Source organism: Clytia hemisphaerica, unplaced genomic scaffold (genome assembly GCF_902728285.1).
Source record: "Clytia hemisphaerica strain Z4C2 unplaced genomic scaffold, Clytia hemisphaerica genome assembly, whole genome shotgun sequence".
In the NCBI taxonomy this organism is placed as follows: Eukaryota; Metazoa; Cnidaria; class Hydrozoa; order Leptothecata; family Clytiidae; genus Clytia; species Clytia hemisphaerica.
Genome location: NW_027103851.1, coordinates 1,429,999 through 1,447,230, shown reverse-complemented (window position 1 = coordinate 1,447,230; position 17,232 = coordinate 1,429,999). Strand labels below are relative to the sequence as shown.

The 17,232-nt window shown below is 33.9% G+C and overlaps 2 protein-coding genes and 1 long non-coding RNA gene across 3 annotated transcripts; 2 read left to right on the top strand and 1 right to left on the bottom strand.

Annotated features, from left to right (window-relative positions):
• Nucleotides 1-880: 880 nt before the first annotated feature.
• Nucleotides 881-10,741, top strand: LOC136807718 (transmembrane protein 135-like). The gene is made up of 14 exons (XM_067064328.1): nucleotides 881-1,093; nucleotides 1,892-2,019; nucleotides 2,515-2,641; nucleotides 2,870-2,935; nucleotides 3,400-3,446; nucleotides 3,763-3,804; nucleotides 3,979-4,059; nucleotides 4,333-4,427; nucleotides 7,648-7,727; nucleotides 8,025-8,088; nucleotides 9,094-9,170; nucleotides 9,332-9,430; nucleotides 9,709-9,776; nucleotides 10,047-10,741. Exons 1-14 carry the CDS (start codon nucleotides 950-952, stop codon nucleotides 10,123-10,125), a joined length of 1,197 nt encoding a protein of 398 aa, XP_066920429.1. The 5' UTR covers nucleotides 881-949; the 3' UTR covers nucleotides 10,126-10,741.
• LOC136807791 (myosin heavy chain, clone 203-like) lies at nucleotides 5,044-7,157 on the bottom strand. The gene is made up of 2 exons (XM_067064416.1): nucleotides 6,481-7,157; nucleotides 5,044-6,309 (listed from the first exon to the last, which is right to left on the bottom strand). The coding sequence occupies exons 1-2, from the start codon at nucleotides 6,730-6,732 to the stop codon at nucleotides 5,044-5,046; spliced, it is 1,518 nt and encodes a 505-aa protein (XP_066920517.1). The 5' UTR covers nucleotides 6,733-7,157.
• A 944-nt stretch (nucleotides 10,742-11,685) lies between the features above and the next one.
• Nucleotides 11,686-13,404, top strand: LOC136807802 (uncharacterized). Its single transcript, XR_010846723.1, has 2 exons — nucleotides 11,686-11,839; nucleotides 13,203-13,404. It is a non-coding gene; the product is annotated as an uncharacterized lncRNA (long non-coding RNA).
• Nucleotides 13,405-17,232: the final 3,828 nt, after the last annotated feature.

Genomic DNA, 17,232 nt, shown 5'->3' with positions numbered 1-17,232 from the left:
GTTTGAAATGCGGCAACCTCATTGGTGGAAATTTGATAAACAGCTGCGAAGGAGCGCTGGGAAACAATCAGTAGAAGAGACCATTTTCGTTTTTGTTGCAGATTTCTTTAAAAACTTCTCTCAGGGATTACTTGTCAATGTACATGTACACATGTGTTGTGTAAACTTGTTTGCATTGTATTGTTGTAAAGGAAAAGATAAAATAGGTAAGACTAGCCTAGATACTAATCCTGATATAGGACTTTAAGTTTAGACTGAAATAAAAAATCTTGCGAGATCATGAATTTTAAAATGGCAGGAATTCAGATGGCTGTAGACGTGTAATTTCAATTTTACTATAGTGATATTAAAAATAATTATGCATGATATCACTTTTGATTAGGAGATATACATCTTATCAAGTTTGTTTTGATTTAACTTTGTATTTTGATGACCAGCCAGGTTATTCATTTGAGGGCTATGCATGTTAGCCTCCACTGATGCAAGTTACCTGATCTCCACGGTAACAAAATACTCCACATACCTTAACTACTTTCCCTAAGCTTTTCTATGAGTAATTATCATTATTATTCCTTCCATACTACAGAGAGAAAACTTCTGGATCAAAGAACTGAGAACCCTCACGCACCTCATGGATTGAACCAAGAACTCAATCTTCTCCAACCGAGCGCCTAAGTCTGGTTTACACGTTCATTTTATAGACCAAATTCAACTTATCAGGTGGCCCTATTTACACCAACCCATTTTCAAGCCGAAATCACCCAAAATGACATATTTGTCCAAATTGACGTCAAATAATTTTGTATAAAAACACTTGAGAACGGACCGAGTTCGAAACATGTCGGGAAAAATCAAAATGTAATAGCCGCATTCTTTTTCACCGTTCAACACATTATTCCTTCCATAGATATAACTAAATATATACAGGATACCACAAACATAGCACAAAATGCCAAGTATCTTTTCAAAGTTTACTGATGTACAATGTGATGTTGCTGGTCATACATGGGACAAAAGTTGTCGTGGAAGTGCCTTCAGTATTTTAATCAACTGCTTGAAATATGCTCTCTCGGTTTATGTTCCTTTGTACACGGTAAGCTTTACTTTTTACATGAAAAACTGAAAAGCCCTAACATAGATTTTGAAGCCTAGTATGGGATGTTATTTTTGGCCCCTGTATACCGTCAACTGCTCTCACTTGGGACGATTGGTCAAAACTTGGGATTGTTAATATCTGGCCTGTATTTTCACTTACTGTTAAATCCTTTTGACAACAAATTTGTTTTGATACTTCCACCAAGTTTATCAATCAAACTTTCACCATCCCATAATCACAACCAAATTTATTTTTAAAGCATTTTAAGTTTGTACATAATTTGAAGAAGTTAATTAACAATTTAATCACACACACGCTGCTCACATCTTGACATCATTTGTTTTCTCTAGAGACTTTTTTTCAAGCGTCCGCAATTGATTGACATGTCAAAGTTACCGAGTGTCAAAAACAGATTACACTATTTACCGCAGCGGAAGAACAGACTTTTGTATATCTGTGTCGGGTGCTTGCGTGAATGCGCGCAACCACTTTTTCGTATTTCTCCTTGTTGCTGCGGTGTGAAAGCCTACCTGATGAGAGTAGCGTTTTCACATTATTTGCTATCTATGATTTCAGGTTATGTTAATTAAAAAATGACTTTAGAGGTTAGGTGAAATGGTGGCCGAATTGCCATCCCATGTTTTGTCAGATAGTCCCAAGTTAGAGCAGTTGAGGGTAGTTTCCTGAGAATTCTATCTTGAAGGCAATCATAAATGAAAATTATTCTTTAAAATCCACTATAATGTTGAGCAACCTATCTCCTCCGTCACCATCGTACAAATGAAATCGTTTTAGGCAAGTGCATTGTTAAACAGAAAAGGCAAGATCTATTTCATGAAAAAGCTGTACATGGAAATCGCACAATCGTCAGCTTTCCTTGCAGCTAATGGGTTCTTCATGGTAGTATTCTTCTGTTTGGTCAGGTAAATTAATTGTTTGTGCTTACGTTTTTCAGTTCTTTTAGAGTTGTGTCAAGGAAGAATACCAGCTAATTTTCCTTTTCAGATTTGATTCAGAAGAGTTTGATTTGTTATGAAATTAACTTTTACTTGATCAAAAGTCAATGACAACTCTTCCCAGATGGCATTTCGTTAAAATATGTTGTTGGGGTTTTGCATCCTTATTTTTAGAAGAAATTCGATTTTAAACATATAATAATTAATTCTTAAAATTCGTAGTTGTATAAAAGCCTCTTGATTGAAACAGCTTTCAGTAGCGTCCAATTTCAAGAGGAGTTTTTGGTATCTGTCATCAAAACTTCGGCAAATTGCTTTTTTACTTCAGCAAAAAGTTTACAAAAAGCTTGCAACGTATGCTTCCAAGCCAGGGTTATATTGTGTGTAAAAGTATATAAAAATAGTGGGGTTTTTCAATATCACAGTACTATAATTTTGAAATTATTTTCTGACTATTTACAGGAAAATTCTTGGTGGCTACTACCCATGGTCAGCAGGTTTTCTACCAGGATGTCTTTCATCATTTGTTGCAATCTCTATCGAACGAAAGTCAAGAAGAGGAGCACTCGCTGTCTACATGTTAAACACAGTATAATATATACAAAATAATTACTTTCCTTTCAAAATGCTAAAAATGCTGAAACATGCTGGAAAATGGGTTTTGTAGATTTGTTCAGGATCTTATATCTCATCTTATCCTTATGATTTCATGGAGAATAAAACAACCATTTTCTGCTTAATGAAAGTCAATCTAAGACATGTACAAGAATTTGAAATATAGATTAGTTTTAAAATTCATTCCTTTGATTTCACTCAGGCTTTTGACACCATATTCAATATGCTGAAACATCATGGCCTTGCAAAAGATGTCCCGTTTGGAGAGGTATGTAAGTTGTATGTAAATTGTATACTTCTGCCCTTTTATTAATTTCTTGCACTAAGAGAACAAGGTTGGTTCTGATGAAAAATAAAAATTGTCTCTTTGCTGATTACAATACATTTACTATGCTTTGGCTTCACCAGCCAAATTGAAATTGTATGAGAATTCTCACAACCAACTGATATTTGAACGGCTTTTTTGTTTATCGACGCGATAGTCGTTCTGTTTTTTTACATTTGAGTATAATATACTTGAGGAAACTTTCTGTAGACAATCAATCAATCAATTATTCTAATAGTATCAATCATTCATATTTAAATCGACTTGAAGTTATCCTTTTTGTGCACCCTTTTCTTTAAAGGTTTGTAACGCTAATCCTTAAGCCAATTGATATTATCCCTTGCCTAATTTTCTTTGCTTCGGAATAACCTAAAAGCCTTATTAAATATAGATATTTTTTCCTTTAGGTAATCATCTTTGCTGCTGCTGCCTCTGCTTTGGGTTACATGTACAGGTATTTCCACAGATATCTCATATAAGACTAGATGGAGCTTCTTTGTCCCTAGCTGAAGCTACATAATACACCATCCTTGAATAAGTAAACCGCAGCTCGGCGCCGGCAATTTGATTAATCAAGTCCATTTTCTCGCTGCCTTGCTTTGTACCATATTTTTGTTTGGTTGAATGAAATAGCTGGTGTTGGTAACTGTGTTCTACTACTATTGTTAACTCAGCAAGGATTGCCTATTGTTTTGTTTCAACTGTCTTGACTTAGGAAATACAGGTTAATGATTTTAATAATTTATTGGTGTTTTCTTTTTTTCGTGCAGGACCAAAAACCTACCAGATGGCTTCATCAAATCAATCATACAGTTAGTAATTTATTGTCGTTGAACCTTTTGTTATTGTTTATCTAACAAGAGAAATAGTTTTTTAATATATGAACACGAAATTCTGGACTTAAATATTGACTTATTATAAAGGAAGAGGAAGTTCATATTGTTGCTGCTGAGATTATATAATATGCCAATTTTTGTTTTCTTTAGGAAGGGAGACGTACGAAAAATAAAACAGACAATGATTGTTACAAGGTCGATTGATGAGAGCAGGCTTCACTTTGAATTAAGGTAAAACTTGTCTCCTGCTCTTTATGGAGGCCTCATAAAGCAAGAAATATAAGTAATTAAGACATTCCCCACCCCTGGAAGAATGATCAAATATTTAAATTGCGCCTTTACATAGTACATTAGACCATAGAACATCAGTTCTAAAAGTAGGAAATTGAAATTTAGGTCTCAGGTTTTTAACAGAATCTTCAAGAGGGCTTTTGGACCTTACTTCGAAAATCGATTTTATGTGTGACAAGGCTTTTTAAATTGACTGAATTATTAATTTTTCAGTGCCAAATTGGCTGGCAAATCATTCGTCGTTGGATATGGTATACAAACTGCTTACAACTTCTTGATGTTTCTTGTGAAGTCAAAAAAGTCTATTGGTAAGCTTTGGTTTTTTCAACATTTCAGGTCTCCTTAGTACAAGTAAAATATTCATTTTGATGGAATGAAAACTATGAGATTTAAAAAAAAGTCATGAAATTGTATTCCTGAATACCCCTAAAATAAGATGTTATATGCTAAATCAACCAACCCTCGTAACAACAACTTATTGAACTTTCTATTTATGAACCTAACGTCGGATAATTTAAAGTTTAACAGGCCGGCACGGTTTTAGGTCGTACATCTTTTTAGGTCGTACATCTTTTTAGGGGTAAAGATTGCATCATATTTTTTTTTACCAAAGTTTAAAAAGCAAGGTCGTTTAGGCAACTGTACTCCAGGAACTGGTCTAGGAACTGGAGGATCGATTCTCTCGTGTGTATTGCAATACAAGGTTCTCCCTACCTAGAGGGATCAAAGGGATTTGGCATTCAAAACTGAAGACAACTTGTAAAAATCGTATTCAATTCTTGGTAATTTTTTGTGGTCCTATAAAAGATAAGGAATAAAGAATCAAAGGTTGCTTTGAGGTGTGGTATATTTTATGAGGGTCATATGTATGATATTTTACAAAGTATAGATCAATTGATTTTTATGGTATGGGTTTTCTTGCTTTTACATGGTTAGTAGGAAGTCCATAGCTTCATACAAATTGTCGGAATGGAACATTTTGGGAATGTCAATATCCTCAAAGTCTTGTTTACATGGTCCAAATATGTCAGATGCTGAGATTTTCTCTTGTGGTTGAACGGAACAGAGTGATTTTGGTGGTGGAAAAGATTGTAGTTTTGGTAAACGACGTGGTGGCGTTGATTTGATTGGATGAAACTCTGGAATGTTTTTGTAGACTTTGCGAATAGGTTTTGAAGGCGTTTCTGATACGTTTGAGGATTCAGAAGTAGCTGATTTGTCTTGTGGTGGTTTGAGGATAGTAATGTATTCTTTGTTACTGGTCATTGGAGCATTTTCACCGTCAAAATATTGCAAATCGACTTCGCTTTTGAAAGAAACTGACTTCTTTGTCTTGCTCAAACTGTTCAACTTTCTTTTCAAATTTGATGGTTTTGCTGGTTTTTGAAAAGGCAAGATATTTGCATTACCAATATTGACATTTTCTTTGACTGGTGGAACACTGTGAGCTTTCGAAAGATTCTTCACTGAGGGAATATGTTTTTTGTCCTCGCAGGAATATTCTTCCCTGGTAGCATTGATTTTAGTAGCATCAACTGGAGTGCTAGCAACGACAGATTCGGACTTTTCATTGCCGGCAATATCTTTGGAAGCAGCAGAATGTCCAAAAGAAGTAACCATATATAGACCACCATCTTTTGGATGTTCTACAACGTCATCCTCTGTAACATTGCACGACATTGTAATATCCTTGTTCTGCCCGCTTAGCAACAATTTCTCATATTTTGCATCGTTTTCCAACAAAGAATTTTTCAGTTTTTCGTTTTCCGATTCAAGCAATTTCAACTTTTCTGCCATTCTGATATCTTGGACGCGTTTTTCACTTTGAATGTCTTGGCACTTCTGCTCCATTGTGTCATAGAGATCTTTCAACACATTTAACTTCTTTTGTTCTTCGGACATTCGTTCTTTATACTTCTCAACTTTGGTTTCCGCAGCTTCGAGTAGATTTCCTCGTTGAAAATAATCTTCCAAGAGAATTTTCAAATCTTCCTCGCACTTATTCTTTGTCATTTCCCATTCAAAACGATCGTTATTCGCCTTTTTTATTCTCTCCTCGTAGTCTGTAATTTTCTTTTTCATTAGGACGACTTTTTCTTCATATTGCTTTTTGACTAGTTTGATTTGATCGCTGGATGCGGATTGGATTTTCTTCAGCGATTTCACTTTCCTTCGTAAGTCGGACTCTACCTGTATAAAATAGAGAAAGAAGACCTATGACATCTTTTTCTAAGACATAAAAATATATTCAGAGAACAAAAGTTTTTTTAGTAGAAAAGTTTTATTTGATTTTGTAATTTAAGATTATCTATACATTCTCAAGAAAAGTCATCATTCACTAGAAAATCCATGGAAGCGTACCTGTCGCTCTTTGGTCAAAGCTGACTCGTGGTTTTTTTGTTTGTCGGTTAAAACACTGTTAAATGTTTTGACTTCTTTCTTCAAAGATCGAATTCGATCGTTCTTTTCGTCGATTTTCTTTTCTAATCGAGTGATCTTTTCGATCGCATCTTTTGATTTTTTCTTTTGCTCGCGATCTTCCTTTCGCGGAAGAGACGAAGTAGCTTTTTTAAATCCATTACGGATTTCACTAGAATGGTTATCAATCTCCATTCTCGAAATACAAATTTATAAACACTGTATAAAAATAGATTCTCAAATTCACTTGAAAATCATTCACTTTTAACTATAAAAATACACAAACCGTGGCTAATGCCTGATTTGTATCGTTTGTATGTATTTGAAATAAGTTTTTTCTTTTTCATGATAATAAATAATATATTTGACGTCAATTTATATTTCAATTACGTCAATTTAGAACAAGATATGCTAAATTGACGTGATACAAACCATCGTCGTTTTTACAACAGCTTTTGTATGTAGAGACCACAGATATCTTGTATAAAATACTAGATAGTTACTCTGTCCCTAGCTAAAGCATAATAATGCGCCATCTTTGATAAGTAGACCTTAGTTCGGTGCCGGCAATTTGATTGCTTAAGCCTATCTTTCGCCTCGTCGCTTCGTGCCAGTCTGGTTTTTTTGCTTGGTTGAACAAATTGCCGGTACCGAACTGTTACCTACTATGACCTACTTTCAGCAAAGATGGCGCATTATTTTGCTTTACCTGCCTTTGCGTTGTAGTGTTTTATATCTATGGTAGAGACACGAAGATACAGGAATTGATTGCAAGGTGTCTGTCAGTATTGCAGAAATTAACTTATCTAATGCTTCCGAAGTTGACGAATCATCTTTAAAAAAAAAAAAAATAAGAAAAAGAAAAACTCTCTTTCAACCTTAGCCTGTGCAAATAATCCCTTTTTAGATAATGTTTCGTAGGTAACGGTTCCGTTTTGCTCCGAAACGAAATGAAGCCATTCTATTGGTTAGATGTGACTTGAAGATTTAATTCAACCAATAGAATAGCTTCTTACCTTTCGGAGCGAAATGGATTTGTGGCGTGTGAATGGGATCTTAGTTTAGGTTTTCAACCATAGAAGATATCGATCAAATTCTCTTTATTTTCAGGAGCATTTAAAAGAGCACTCATTTCTATGGATAGTCTCCGACTCGGTGGCTTTTGTGGCAGTCTGGTATTCCTGTATAATGTGAGTTAAACGGTTTTAAAGCTCAACAAACGGAGGCTTTTTCTATTTTTCCATTCCACACTTTGCTTTAGATAGATAGAACTAGCCAAGAACGTTACGAGTTTTAAATTTGTCACGGTCTCTTTGTTTATCTTTTTTTTTTGGATTGTGTATCAATACATCGCTTTCCAATATTACGATATTTTGTGGTCGTTTCCAGCTCCTACCTGAAAAATCATTTTTACTGTACTAAAAGGGGTTGATGTCTTCATGCATGATTATTTATTAAGCCAATCAAACTATCATATTTTTATTTAGACGATAGAAAAACTACTGGACAGAATAAACAAAGGCAAAGAAGGCATGAATTCAGCCATTGCAGGTAAGACCCTAATGTCCGAACCTATCCTGATTACTCCGCGTACAGCATGTTTTCACTCTTAAAGACGCGGCTCGTTTAAAGGATCTATCTAGGTTGGCCGATCGCAGTGATGATTTCTATCTAGATTTGAGATGGATATCAAATAAGCTTTTGAAAAAAAAATAGCTTGTCAGATCATCGTATGCCCCTCAGCGCTTTAGAGTAGAGCGTGATGCGGGTAGAACGGATTAGTAAAAATGAGTGGACTTTCTCTATTTGAACTTTTATTACATTTTATCTAAATTATACCCACTGCATATCGAGAAAATTACTCTGAAAAAGTTCAGTATTTTCTTTAGTTCGAACAAATAAGACTCGACTTTGAATTGACAAGAACCAATTTATTAGTAAGGGAGTGTTAGATTCGTTTATAATCTAAGTCTAAAATCATTTGATTTTATTGAGTTTTTGTTCTGTTGAAGCTGAGAAATACACACGATGAACCAGGCAAATTTTAATTCTTGTAGAATTTGGGCTACTGTATGATTTTCATTTTCATAATAGTAAATCGTAAACATGGAGGACGAAAGGTGTTTTTCATTTACACGCTTTTTTTTTAAGAATAGTGTACTTTGGATGAGGGTCTAGTATTCTTAAGAAATTACCAAAATTGAGGGTGAAATATTCTTAACGAATTCTTAATTTTTCAGACTTGACTTTTTTACAAACATGAGAAATGATCAGTTTGAGAGTTTTGGAGTTTTGAATGAGTATTTGGAGCTAAAATTACATTTCTGTCTCAGTTTAAATTCAAGTCTAACAAAGGAAGCAACATTTTTTCTATTAACCAAATACAAAATGACTGTATCCTTATAAAATTCTGTGAAACTCACCCTAGAGGTTATTCTTAGGATATTCTTACGATTTGGCAAATTTTCACCCTAATATTCTTATAGAAGATATTCTTATATAAAAAAAGCGTGTATCGATTTGTGTTCTAATCGAAAATTCTTGCATTTCTCGTAGGCGCTGTTGCCGGTTGCTCGATGGTTCTACAACGGAGCTCCTATATTTCACTTTATGTCTTAAGCAAAACCTTAGAGGTAAGATTATATACCTAGACGTAGTGGTGTGGTTTTTATCGGTCTTAACTTTTACCATGATGGAAGGTACCTCTGGGCCTTCCTTAATGCTCTAACTCAATCTATCTATCTAACCCTTAAAACCTCTAAAATTGTTATCGTTTTTTATAATTTTTTTCCAGCTGTTTTATATGAATGGCATACAAAAAGGACAATTTCCATATATCAAGCATTTCGACACAATATTGTATACACTTTGTACTGGACTCATGTTCCACGGTGTAAGTTTATATTTTCTTTTTCAAAATGTTTATAAATTCAAAATGTTCTCTCTAAAGGTCAAAGTTTTCAACTGCTATTTTCTGCTTCAGAGCTTTTAGAGTTTTTACCTGCTATGTTCTGTAAGGGTACGAAAGTAATTTATCTTAGGAAAGAACATCTTTCAAAAAATCATTTCTCCTAAGGGTCCTTTTTCCCTAAAATGAATAAATGCCCGTTCTGTACATACCCGGCATTCTCCAACCTTAGTACCGGTTTTTACATATTCATTCATTTTCAGGCTATTTTACAACCAACATATTTGAAGCCAACATATTGGAACTTCCTAATAAAACTCACTGGGAAAAGGTTGGTGAGATCCTTATCTTTTTTCACGATAATTTAATTTCGCGAATTTTAGCAAATTCGTGAAAATCGTGAACATTTCTGGCCGCGAAAATAATTTCTGACATTGGGTTAGGATTATGTACTTAACGCTTTACCATTGGTGCCCCCCCCATAACTATTACTACTAATACCGTATAATCACTGCACTTTTATTTATCATGCCCGGAGCCGCATTTCTATCTTTTTGTTGTTGGTTATGCATAAAATATTTAATGAATGATTTCTTTCTAGGTTTGGAGATATAAATCGTAAGTATTGGGACGTCCTTGGTTACGATAGTTCATTATCACCAGAAAGCATCGGTAGGTGAAAGTAGTGCTTCTCCGGCGCCTTTCAAACATCAATGGAGCTTGTGATAGATAATCGCTCATCGTCACAATTTCGATATTTTTCGAGATCGATATCTTCATGAATGGAGGGGAAAGTACGACCATTCAGCCATAGTTGGTTGGTACAGAATTCAAAATTTCTGGGAGTATTTTGAACACTGTTTTAGCCAATCCCTGTCCCGGGGACAAAATTGTTATGGACGGAGTCCACAAGAATTATGTCCCTTATGTTGAGTTCTTATGCTTGGTATACTTAATAACTTTAGAAATTATTTTTTAGCGTTTTGATTAGATTTAGAAACTTTACCATTGGTGAATATGATGGGAATAATTATTGTACATACTAGTTTCTATTTTTTTATAAAATATTACTTAGGTCAAGATCTTTCAATTTATATCAATATTGTTCTGTTCCGTTGTTTACATATTATTTAGATTTTTACAACACAGGAAGAATCATTGTGTCATTGTGCCATCAAGTCTAACTAACGTCTCAGATAAAGATTGATTTTCAAACCTTATGCGTCTAATCGTTTTATAGGAAGAAGTTTAACGAAAACACTAAGCGGGTTTTTAGCAATTTTTTCGTCATTAGAATTTATGTCAATCTGGAAATCTATGTTGTTTTTTTAACAATCTTACTTATATGATTACTATTTTGTACAATTAACTAGATTTTGTACCAATATTTATAATAAACATATACGAAAAATGAACCAAAAGCATTTGTCTATTTCCAAATATATGATTAATTTCGAAACGCTTCCAAAAACATAAAAAACATTCATGTTAAATGGTGGAACCTCATGAGACCATTGGGGAGTGCCTTAGGTACCCCGAGAACCTAGTACCCCCCTCTCCTGGCATTTTGTAATTCTTTTTTTTTGTTTGATTTGATCAAAATTTATAATTCGATCGAATTGGATCATTTGAAAGGACATTTTTGTTTTGATAATTGGTCATTCTAATGTCTACAATCATAGTGCCATAATATATTGGCACTTTTGGCGAATTTACCATTTTTTCGAAAATTGAAGTTCGAGCGAGAATGTCAATTTCAGGCCTTCAACTTGATTTAATCGATTATTTCGATCTGGGAGGGATTTATTGGTTTCTGGGCTATATTTCCAGCCCTACTAGACCATTTTTGAACTTTTGGATCCTAAGTTCCTAAGTTTTAAGTCTAGCTTTAAAACTCTACCCTTCGAACCTACTTGAGCACTTACAAATCGATTGTGGTTTCAAAACACCCGGTGAATTTCCCTTTTGTGCCAAGTATATTTTGTCACTGATTGTAGATTCGAACTCAGACGTTCGAATGGTGTTATTTAAAAAAACCCTTTGTTTTGATTATAGGTGTATCGTATGTCAATTTCGAACGTAAACGTTCGAATGGGTCATTTAAAAAGAAGCTTTGTTTTGAGAACGTTCGAATTGTATATGATTTAGAAAGCCATTATTAAATGAACCAATAGAAAACCATGTTGTGGGTGACGTCATTAAACATTCGATTATTTGTTGACAAAATGTTATATGCCTGAGGTGAGAGGGTTTCGAAATTGTAGTTGTGTCAAAAAAATCTTTCTCGATAAACCAAAAACAGTATGGCTACCAAAAGTGAAGCAAATCTAAAACTGATCAACCAACTAATTGATGAAATGAAAGAGATGAAAGAAAAGATTTCTGAAATGAACTGTAAGTCATGTTTAATTTTATCTTGAGGCTGAAAACACTGTGAATGGGGAAGGGGCGTGGGGAAGTACTGTATAATTTTTTCAAGGCCGCCAGGGAAGTACAAAGTAGGAAAGTTTCATATATGTAACATAGCTTTTCTTGCAAACAAACAGAAGCGATCGACGAAGCAATCTTTTAGAAATATGTTTTCTTATTTTGACACCCCCCTCTAAACTATCATTTAAGCGAAGAAATTTATGCGGGGGAAAAAATGGATTGTCAAGTTTATAGATTTTATTAAATTACATACTAGCCTAGATCAGAGGAATGTAAAGAGATGGAAAAACAGCTTTTTCAGAACAATAGACAAACGGCTCGTCATATACCAGGTCCTTTGCCCTTAAGGGAATTTGTTTCGAGCAAATGGATTTCTTTTGTTGTTGCTTTAAAAAAATTGTATAATTAGCGTGGTATGACGAAATTCTTTTGTTTCAAATATAATTATCCGTAAACTTTAGGTGCTTATAATTTAGGGAGACCACTTTTGATACAAAAAGATAAGATATTTTCTTGCTCAGAATTTTCTAGCGATTCTAAATGATATAACGGCATCATGACCGCATTAAGCCGCATAATTAGATTAAAAGCTAAAGTGCACGAAAATAAGAAATCAAATCTGTCTTTGATGAATTTCTATCAAATTTTTAGAAATAATTTGGTATCATTGTGATGAGAATTTTTCAGACTACAAGTTAGTGTAAGATTTGTTACTGGATATTGAAAAAATTTCTTGCTGGGTCGGATAAATTTCATAAAAAAAGTGAAAACTAAAAATTTAATTTTATTTATTATTTGACGTTTCGGTGTTTTCTTTGCACCATGATCACAAGTATAGTAAAAAAAAAAATTCAAAACGAATTTCAATTTACAACATTAAAAAAAATCGAATTGTAATTACCTGATAGTAATTTTTAATTTTGTGATTTTTTTTTTAATGTTGTAAATTGAAATTCGTTTTGAATTTTTTTTTACACTTCTAGCCGATTGATTTAAAAAATATCAAAACAGATGAATCCTTCCAGGATACGTGATTTGAACTCGAACAGATGAAAATTTCCAGGAACCTAAAAATTTTCAAGAACAGATACGTTTATCCAGGAGTCTGGCAAGAAAAGAACAGATACATATTTCCAGGGAAAGTTACCATTCAGAACAGATAATTTGTAATTTCTAGCCGCTGGCTGCTCTTGTGGGGGCCCTGTCAGGTTAGGTACTTACAACAGTCCAAAAAAATGTTTTACAATTTGTGTCTGGTAATTTGAGGCCAAAATGTCTCGTTTATTTATGAGATTTTCTGATATCCTTAACTTTTTCCTTTTTGTAGTGAAAGCAGCTATTCACTGCGTTGAAATGACGTCACTTCATCATCCAGATATGTCTCAGGAAATCAGTAAAGCAACCCCAACATCATTCCAAAAAAGTCAACACAAATAATGCAGGTGATGAAAGTACGCCAAACTATCAAACTAGATTGTAAAAATTTCGTTTTTCCTGTTTTTATGAAGAATCAACATGTGAATTACAAATTTTCAGGTATCGTTATTCTAAAGTCTGTCCAGATATAATTGGCAGTGGAAACAAGAATGCCTGTAACTCTTGATAGTCAAGTATAATTATGGAAAATTTTTTTGCTTGTTTTAGAGAATCAAAAGCGCTATATTTGAATGTGTTTTTGGTTGAAAAATTTGCGATTTTTAGCGGTTAAATTTGCGATTGTAAAAATAAAGCTTTTTTTCTACTTATGCTATAACGTTTATTTTTACACCAGTGGTAGTTCAACCTTAGGTTAAAAAGTTTATTAAATTTCAAAGCAAACAGAAAAGTCCTTTGGAAGATATGGGACCCGAAATACCCCTTGTTAGCACTTTTCTGTGAAGTATCAAATCTCCAACTTATTACTAAAAACGGGGGTTATATTATCTTTTTTGAACAGTGCAATTAAAAATTGGAAAATGTTAAGTGTTGGTGCATTGGTATTATTGGTATCATTGATTATTTCGAAACGAAGTGAAATCACAGTATAATAAGCAGATATTCAATGGGTAAAAGTTAACCCGAGGTGATGTAATATTCAACGAGGCGAAGCCGAGTTGAATATACATCACCGAGGGTTAATAAATCCAATAACCAACGAAAACCTATTGAATATATGTTTTATTATATACCTAGAGGCAAAAATAAAACATTAATTATGTCAATAGCTAAACGTTTCACTTAAAACACTCCCATAATCGAACGATCGAATGTTTTTCTTTCTTAATGATTTTCTTAATTACTTTTAATCATAAAATTTGTTTATGAAATTGACAATAGATTTATTTTAATGAATTTCTTTGATAACAACAAGAGCAACAAAAAAACTCAAACTTTGAAAGCAAAATTTGAAAAAAAAATTCTACCGTGGTATAATAGCCATGGTATATCAGGAATTATTCAATGGCTGTTTTTGCCTACAGGTATATAATAATTGCTTTTATTGAAAAGATAAGCATGAACTGATATTGCCTTTGTTATTTTTAAGTCGTTAAAGAACTTTGCTAATTCCCCAAACACTAAACACAGTTTGGCTATGAGGTCATTAAAGAAATCGTAAAACGTGTTATGATCGAAAAACTGTTTTATCAATCATATCACTACCCCCGTTTTTAGTAATAAGTTGGAGATTTGATATTTCACAGAAAAGTGCTAACAAGGGGTATTTCGGGTCCCATATCTTCCGAAGGACTTTTTTGTTTGCCTTGAAATTTAATAAACTTCTTAACCTAAGGTTGAACTACCACTGGTGTAAAAATGAACGTTAAAGCATAAGTAGAAAAAAAACTTAATTTTTACAATCGCAAATTTAACCGCTAAAAATCGCGAATTTTTCAACAAAAATACATTCAAATATAGCGCTTTTGATTCTCTGAAACAAGCAAAAAAATTTCCATAATTATATTTGACTATCGAAAAGTTACAGGCATTCTTGTTTCCACTGCCAATTATATCTAGACAGACTTTAATTCTATGTGACGATTTTAAAGCTTAACTGTTTTTTAGTGTTTACCATTTTATGGGTATTTTTTTATTTCGATTTTTGTTTTCATACAAAATAACTGCACCTATGGTTGAAGAACAATTTTCTGTGTGCCCTGTCGAATTTCATATGACTTTTTCTCATCTCATTGATGATAATACCACATATGGTGCATTTTTTCGACAAATTCAAAATAAAGACCTACTTTTTTACCTGAATGCAACCATACATTGATTTTTTTTGAAAATTTTCCACTCCAACCTACTTATGCCATGCCAAAAAAGCATTCCAATCGTCTCTTAATTTCGTAGTAATACTGAAAATTGAATCTTGAATTATGAGGTCTTCTGGAGCACCTGGGTGAACTCATTACGGGAAGCAAACTATTTTTTCTGCATGTTTGCGAAGAACCGAAGAGGCATTATTTTTGCTTTTAATTTGGTGTAGGCAGTGTCTGTTACTTCGGGAAATTGCATAGAATGACAGCTCTTTAGTTTACTTTTAAGTTTACCGTTATCAAACTCTGCAACGTTGTCAAATATCGCAACTTTTCCGCTGTAAAATTAGATAAAGCTTGTCTTTGAAACAAGAACGGAGTTGCGGCGTCTCAAAATCATGTGCATTTTGTAAACCAATCCAAAAGTAAACCTTTCATCCTAGGATTTCGCTTTCCTACTTGTAATTTTTCACAATTATCCTTGTCAGTAAGGATTCTTTATTCAAAAAAGTGCTAATTTGTTTATAAGAGCGACATCTTCCCTAATTTTGCCTGTGATTTAAAGAAAAATGCTCGGGTATTTTTCAATAACAGGCTCCGTTGGAATGCGTTGCGTAGAAAAGCAGCGCACCTGTTACACACCCTGTGGACTGCTATTACACGTCCATTCGCTGAAAAATATTTGTAGAAAAAGGGACCATGTTGTTTTCAGCTTCAACTTTCGAAAATCCATCAAGAGATTTTCAAAATCTTAGTGTCTAATTCCCAGTGGAGATGGGAGCCCCATGTGGTTTTCCAATTTGAAAAAAAAATTGCTCACATCGACGATATTTGGGACAGTTTTTCATAGGGGAGGGAATCCCATCGGAGCTTTGATTCATACAAGGGTATGTATTCAGGGCAATTTATTTTTTCAAATTTGTTCACCAATCCACCAGTATTATAATACAGATTTTCCTCCACCAATATCAATTAGCATCCCTCGACGATATTTTCAAAATAATCTTGTAATTCATATTCCTATCCCATTAATTACAAATAAAATGCACCTGCTACAAGAGTACTGGGTAAGCGTTGAAAATTAAAAATCAAACAGTCAGAGGTCTTTTTTATCTGCTTTCAAAATTCTTAGACAGCGAGCTCGACGAATTGGTGTTTGGACGGTAAACATAGAATAAACTCTTTTACACCTCTTCTAACCAGTTCTAACCAGAAAATGGAGGATAACTTCCGAAGAAATCTTTCCTTTGTGGACTGTTCAACCATTTACGATGGTGTTGTATTGATGTCATATCCTACAAGATCCGTCTTTGGTGCATTGTTCCTCTTACTTTGCTTGGTGAATCTAATATTCAATGTTTTTGTTATTTGGATTATTGCCAAAGTCAAATTCACTAATGGCTCCGGTCGATTTTTTCGGCTGATTCAAATCGTATCGATGCTTAATATCTTTCAAGATGTTTTCAGTTTTCCGTTGTACGCTGCTTTTTGCTTTATGGCAGAAAGAATTACAGACTGTTTTGATCGGCGCATTATCTACGCTGTGTTCCATATCGGAATAATGGTATCATCTTATGTCTTTATCTTTACGCCTCTCGACCGAATGCTTCATGTAATTTTCTTGGAAGATTATCAACGAAAAATCAAAAATAATGTATATCAAGCTCTTCTGGTCAGTTACGCAATAGCTGGATTTATTGTAGGCCTACTAACGACATTTGGGTCTTTGATTCTTGGTAAAGCAGGAGGTTCTCGATTAACTAGTCCTATAACTGGATTCTTTGGAGTTGGGACGTTTGTATTCCAGCTTCTTTCTGTTATCATATTGAGAAGACATTCGAAAAATTCACGGGTCATTAGCAGCACTAGACGAAACGTATTTACTATCGCTCAGCGATTTTTAATGATTTACGTTGTTTTTAATTTACCGATGGTTTTATATCCAGGCTTCATCAAAACATTGGTTCAACTTGTTGGAGATGAGATCACCTTAGCTGGTTTTCACACTTGCTTGCTAGTCTTGTATTCGTCGAATATCTTCCATGCGCTAATCTTTCTAACTGGAAATAATCAAACTAAGCAAATTATGAAAAAACTTTTCTGCAAAAATCGAATTGATCC

Excerpts from the sequence above, each read along its gene's own strand:
- LOC136807791 (XM_067064416.1), bottom strand. The coding sequence starts at position 6,732 with ATGGAGATTGATAACCATTCTAGTGAAATCCGTAATGGATTTAAAAAA. Across the intron at positions 6,310-6,480 it reads CTTTGACCAAAGAGCGACAG|GTAGAGTCCGACTTACGAAG; the intron begins GTACGCTTCCAT and ends TATTTTATACAG.
- LOC136807718 (XM_067064328.1), top strand. The coding sequence starts at position 950 with ATGCCAAGTATCTTTTCAAAGTTTACTGATGTACAATGTGATGTTGCT. Across the intron at positions 2,936-3,399 it reads AAGATGTCCCGTTTGGAGAG|GTAATCATCTTTGCTGCTGC; the intron begins GTATGTAAGTTG and ends TTTTTCCTTTAG. Across the intron at positions 4,428-7,647 it reads GAAGTCAAAAAAGTCTATTG|GAGCATTTAAAAGAGCACTC; the intron begins GTAAGCTTTGGT and ends CTTTATTTTCAG.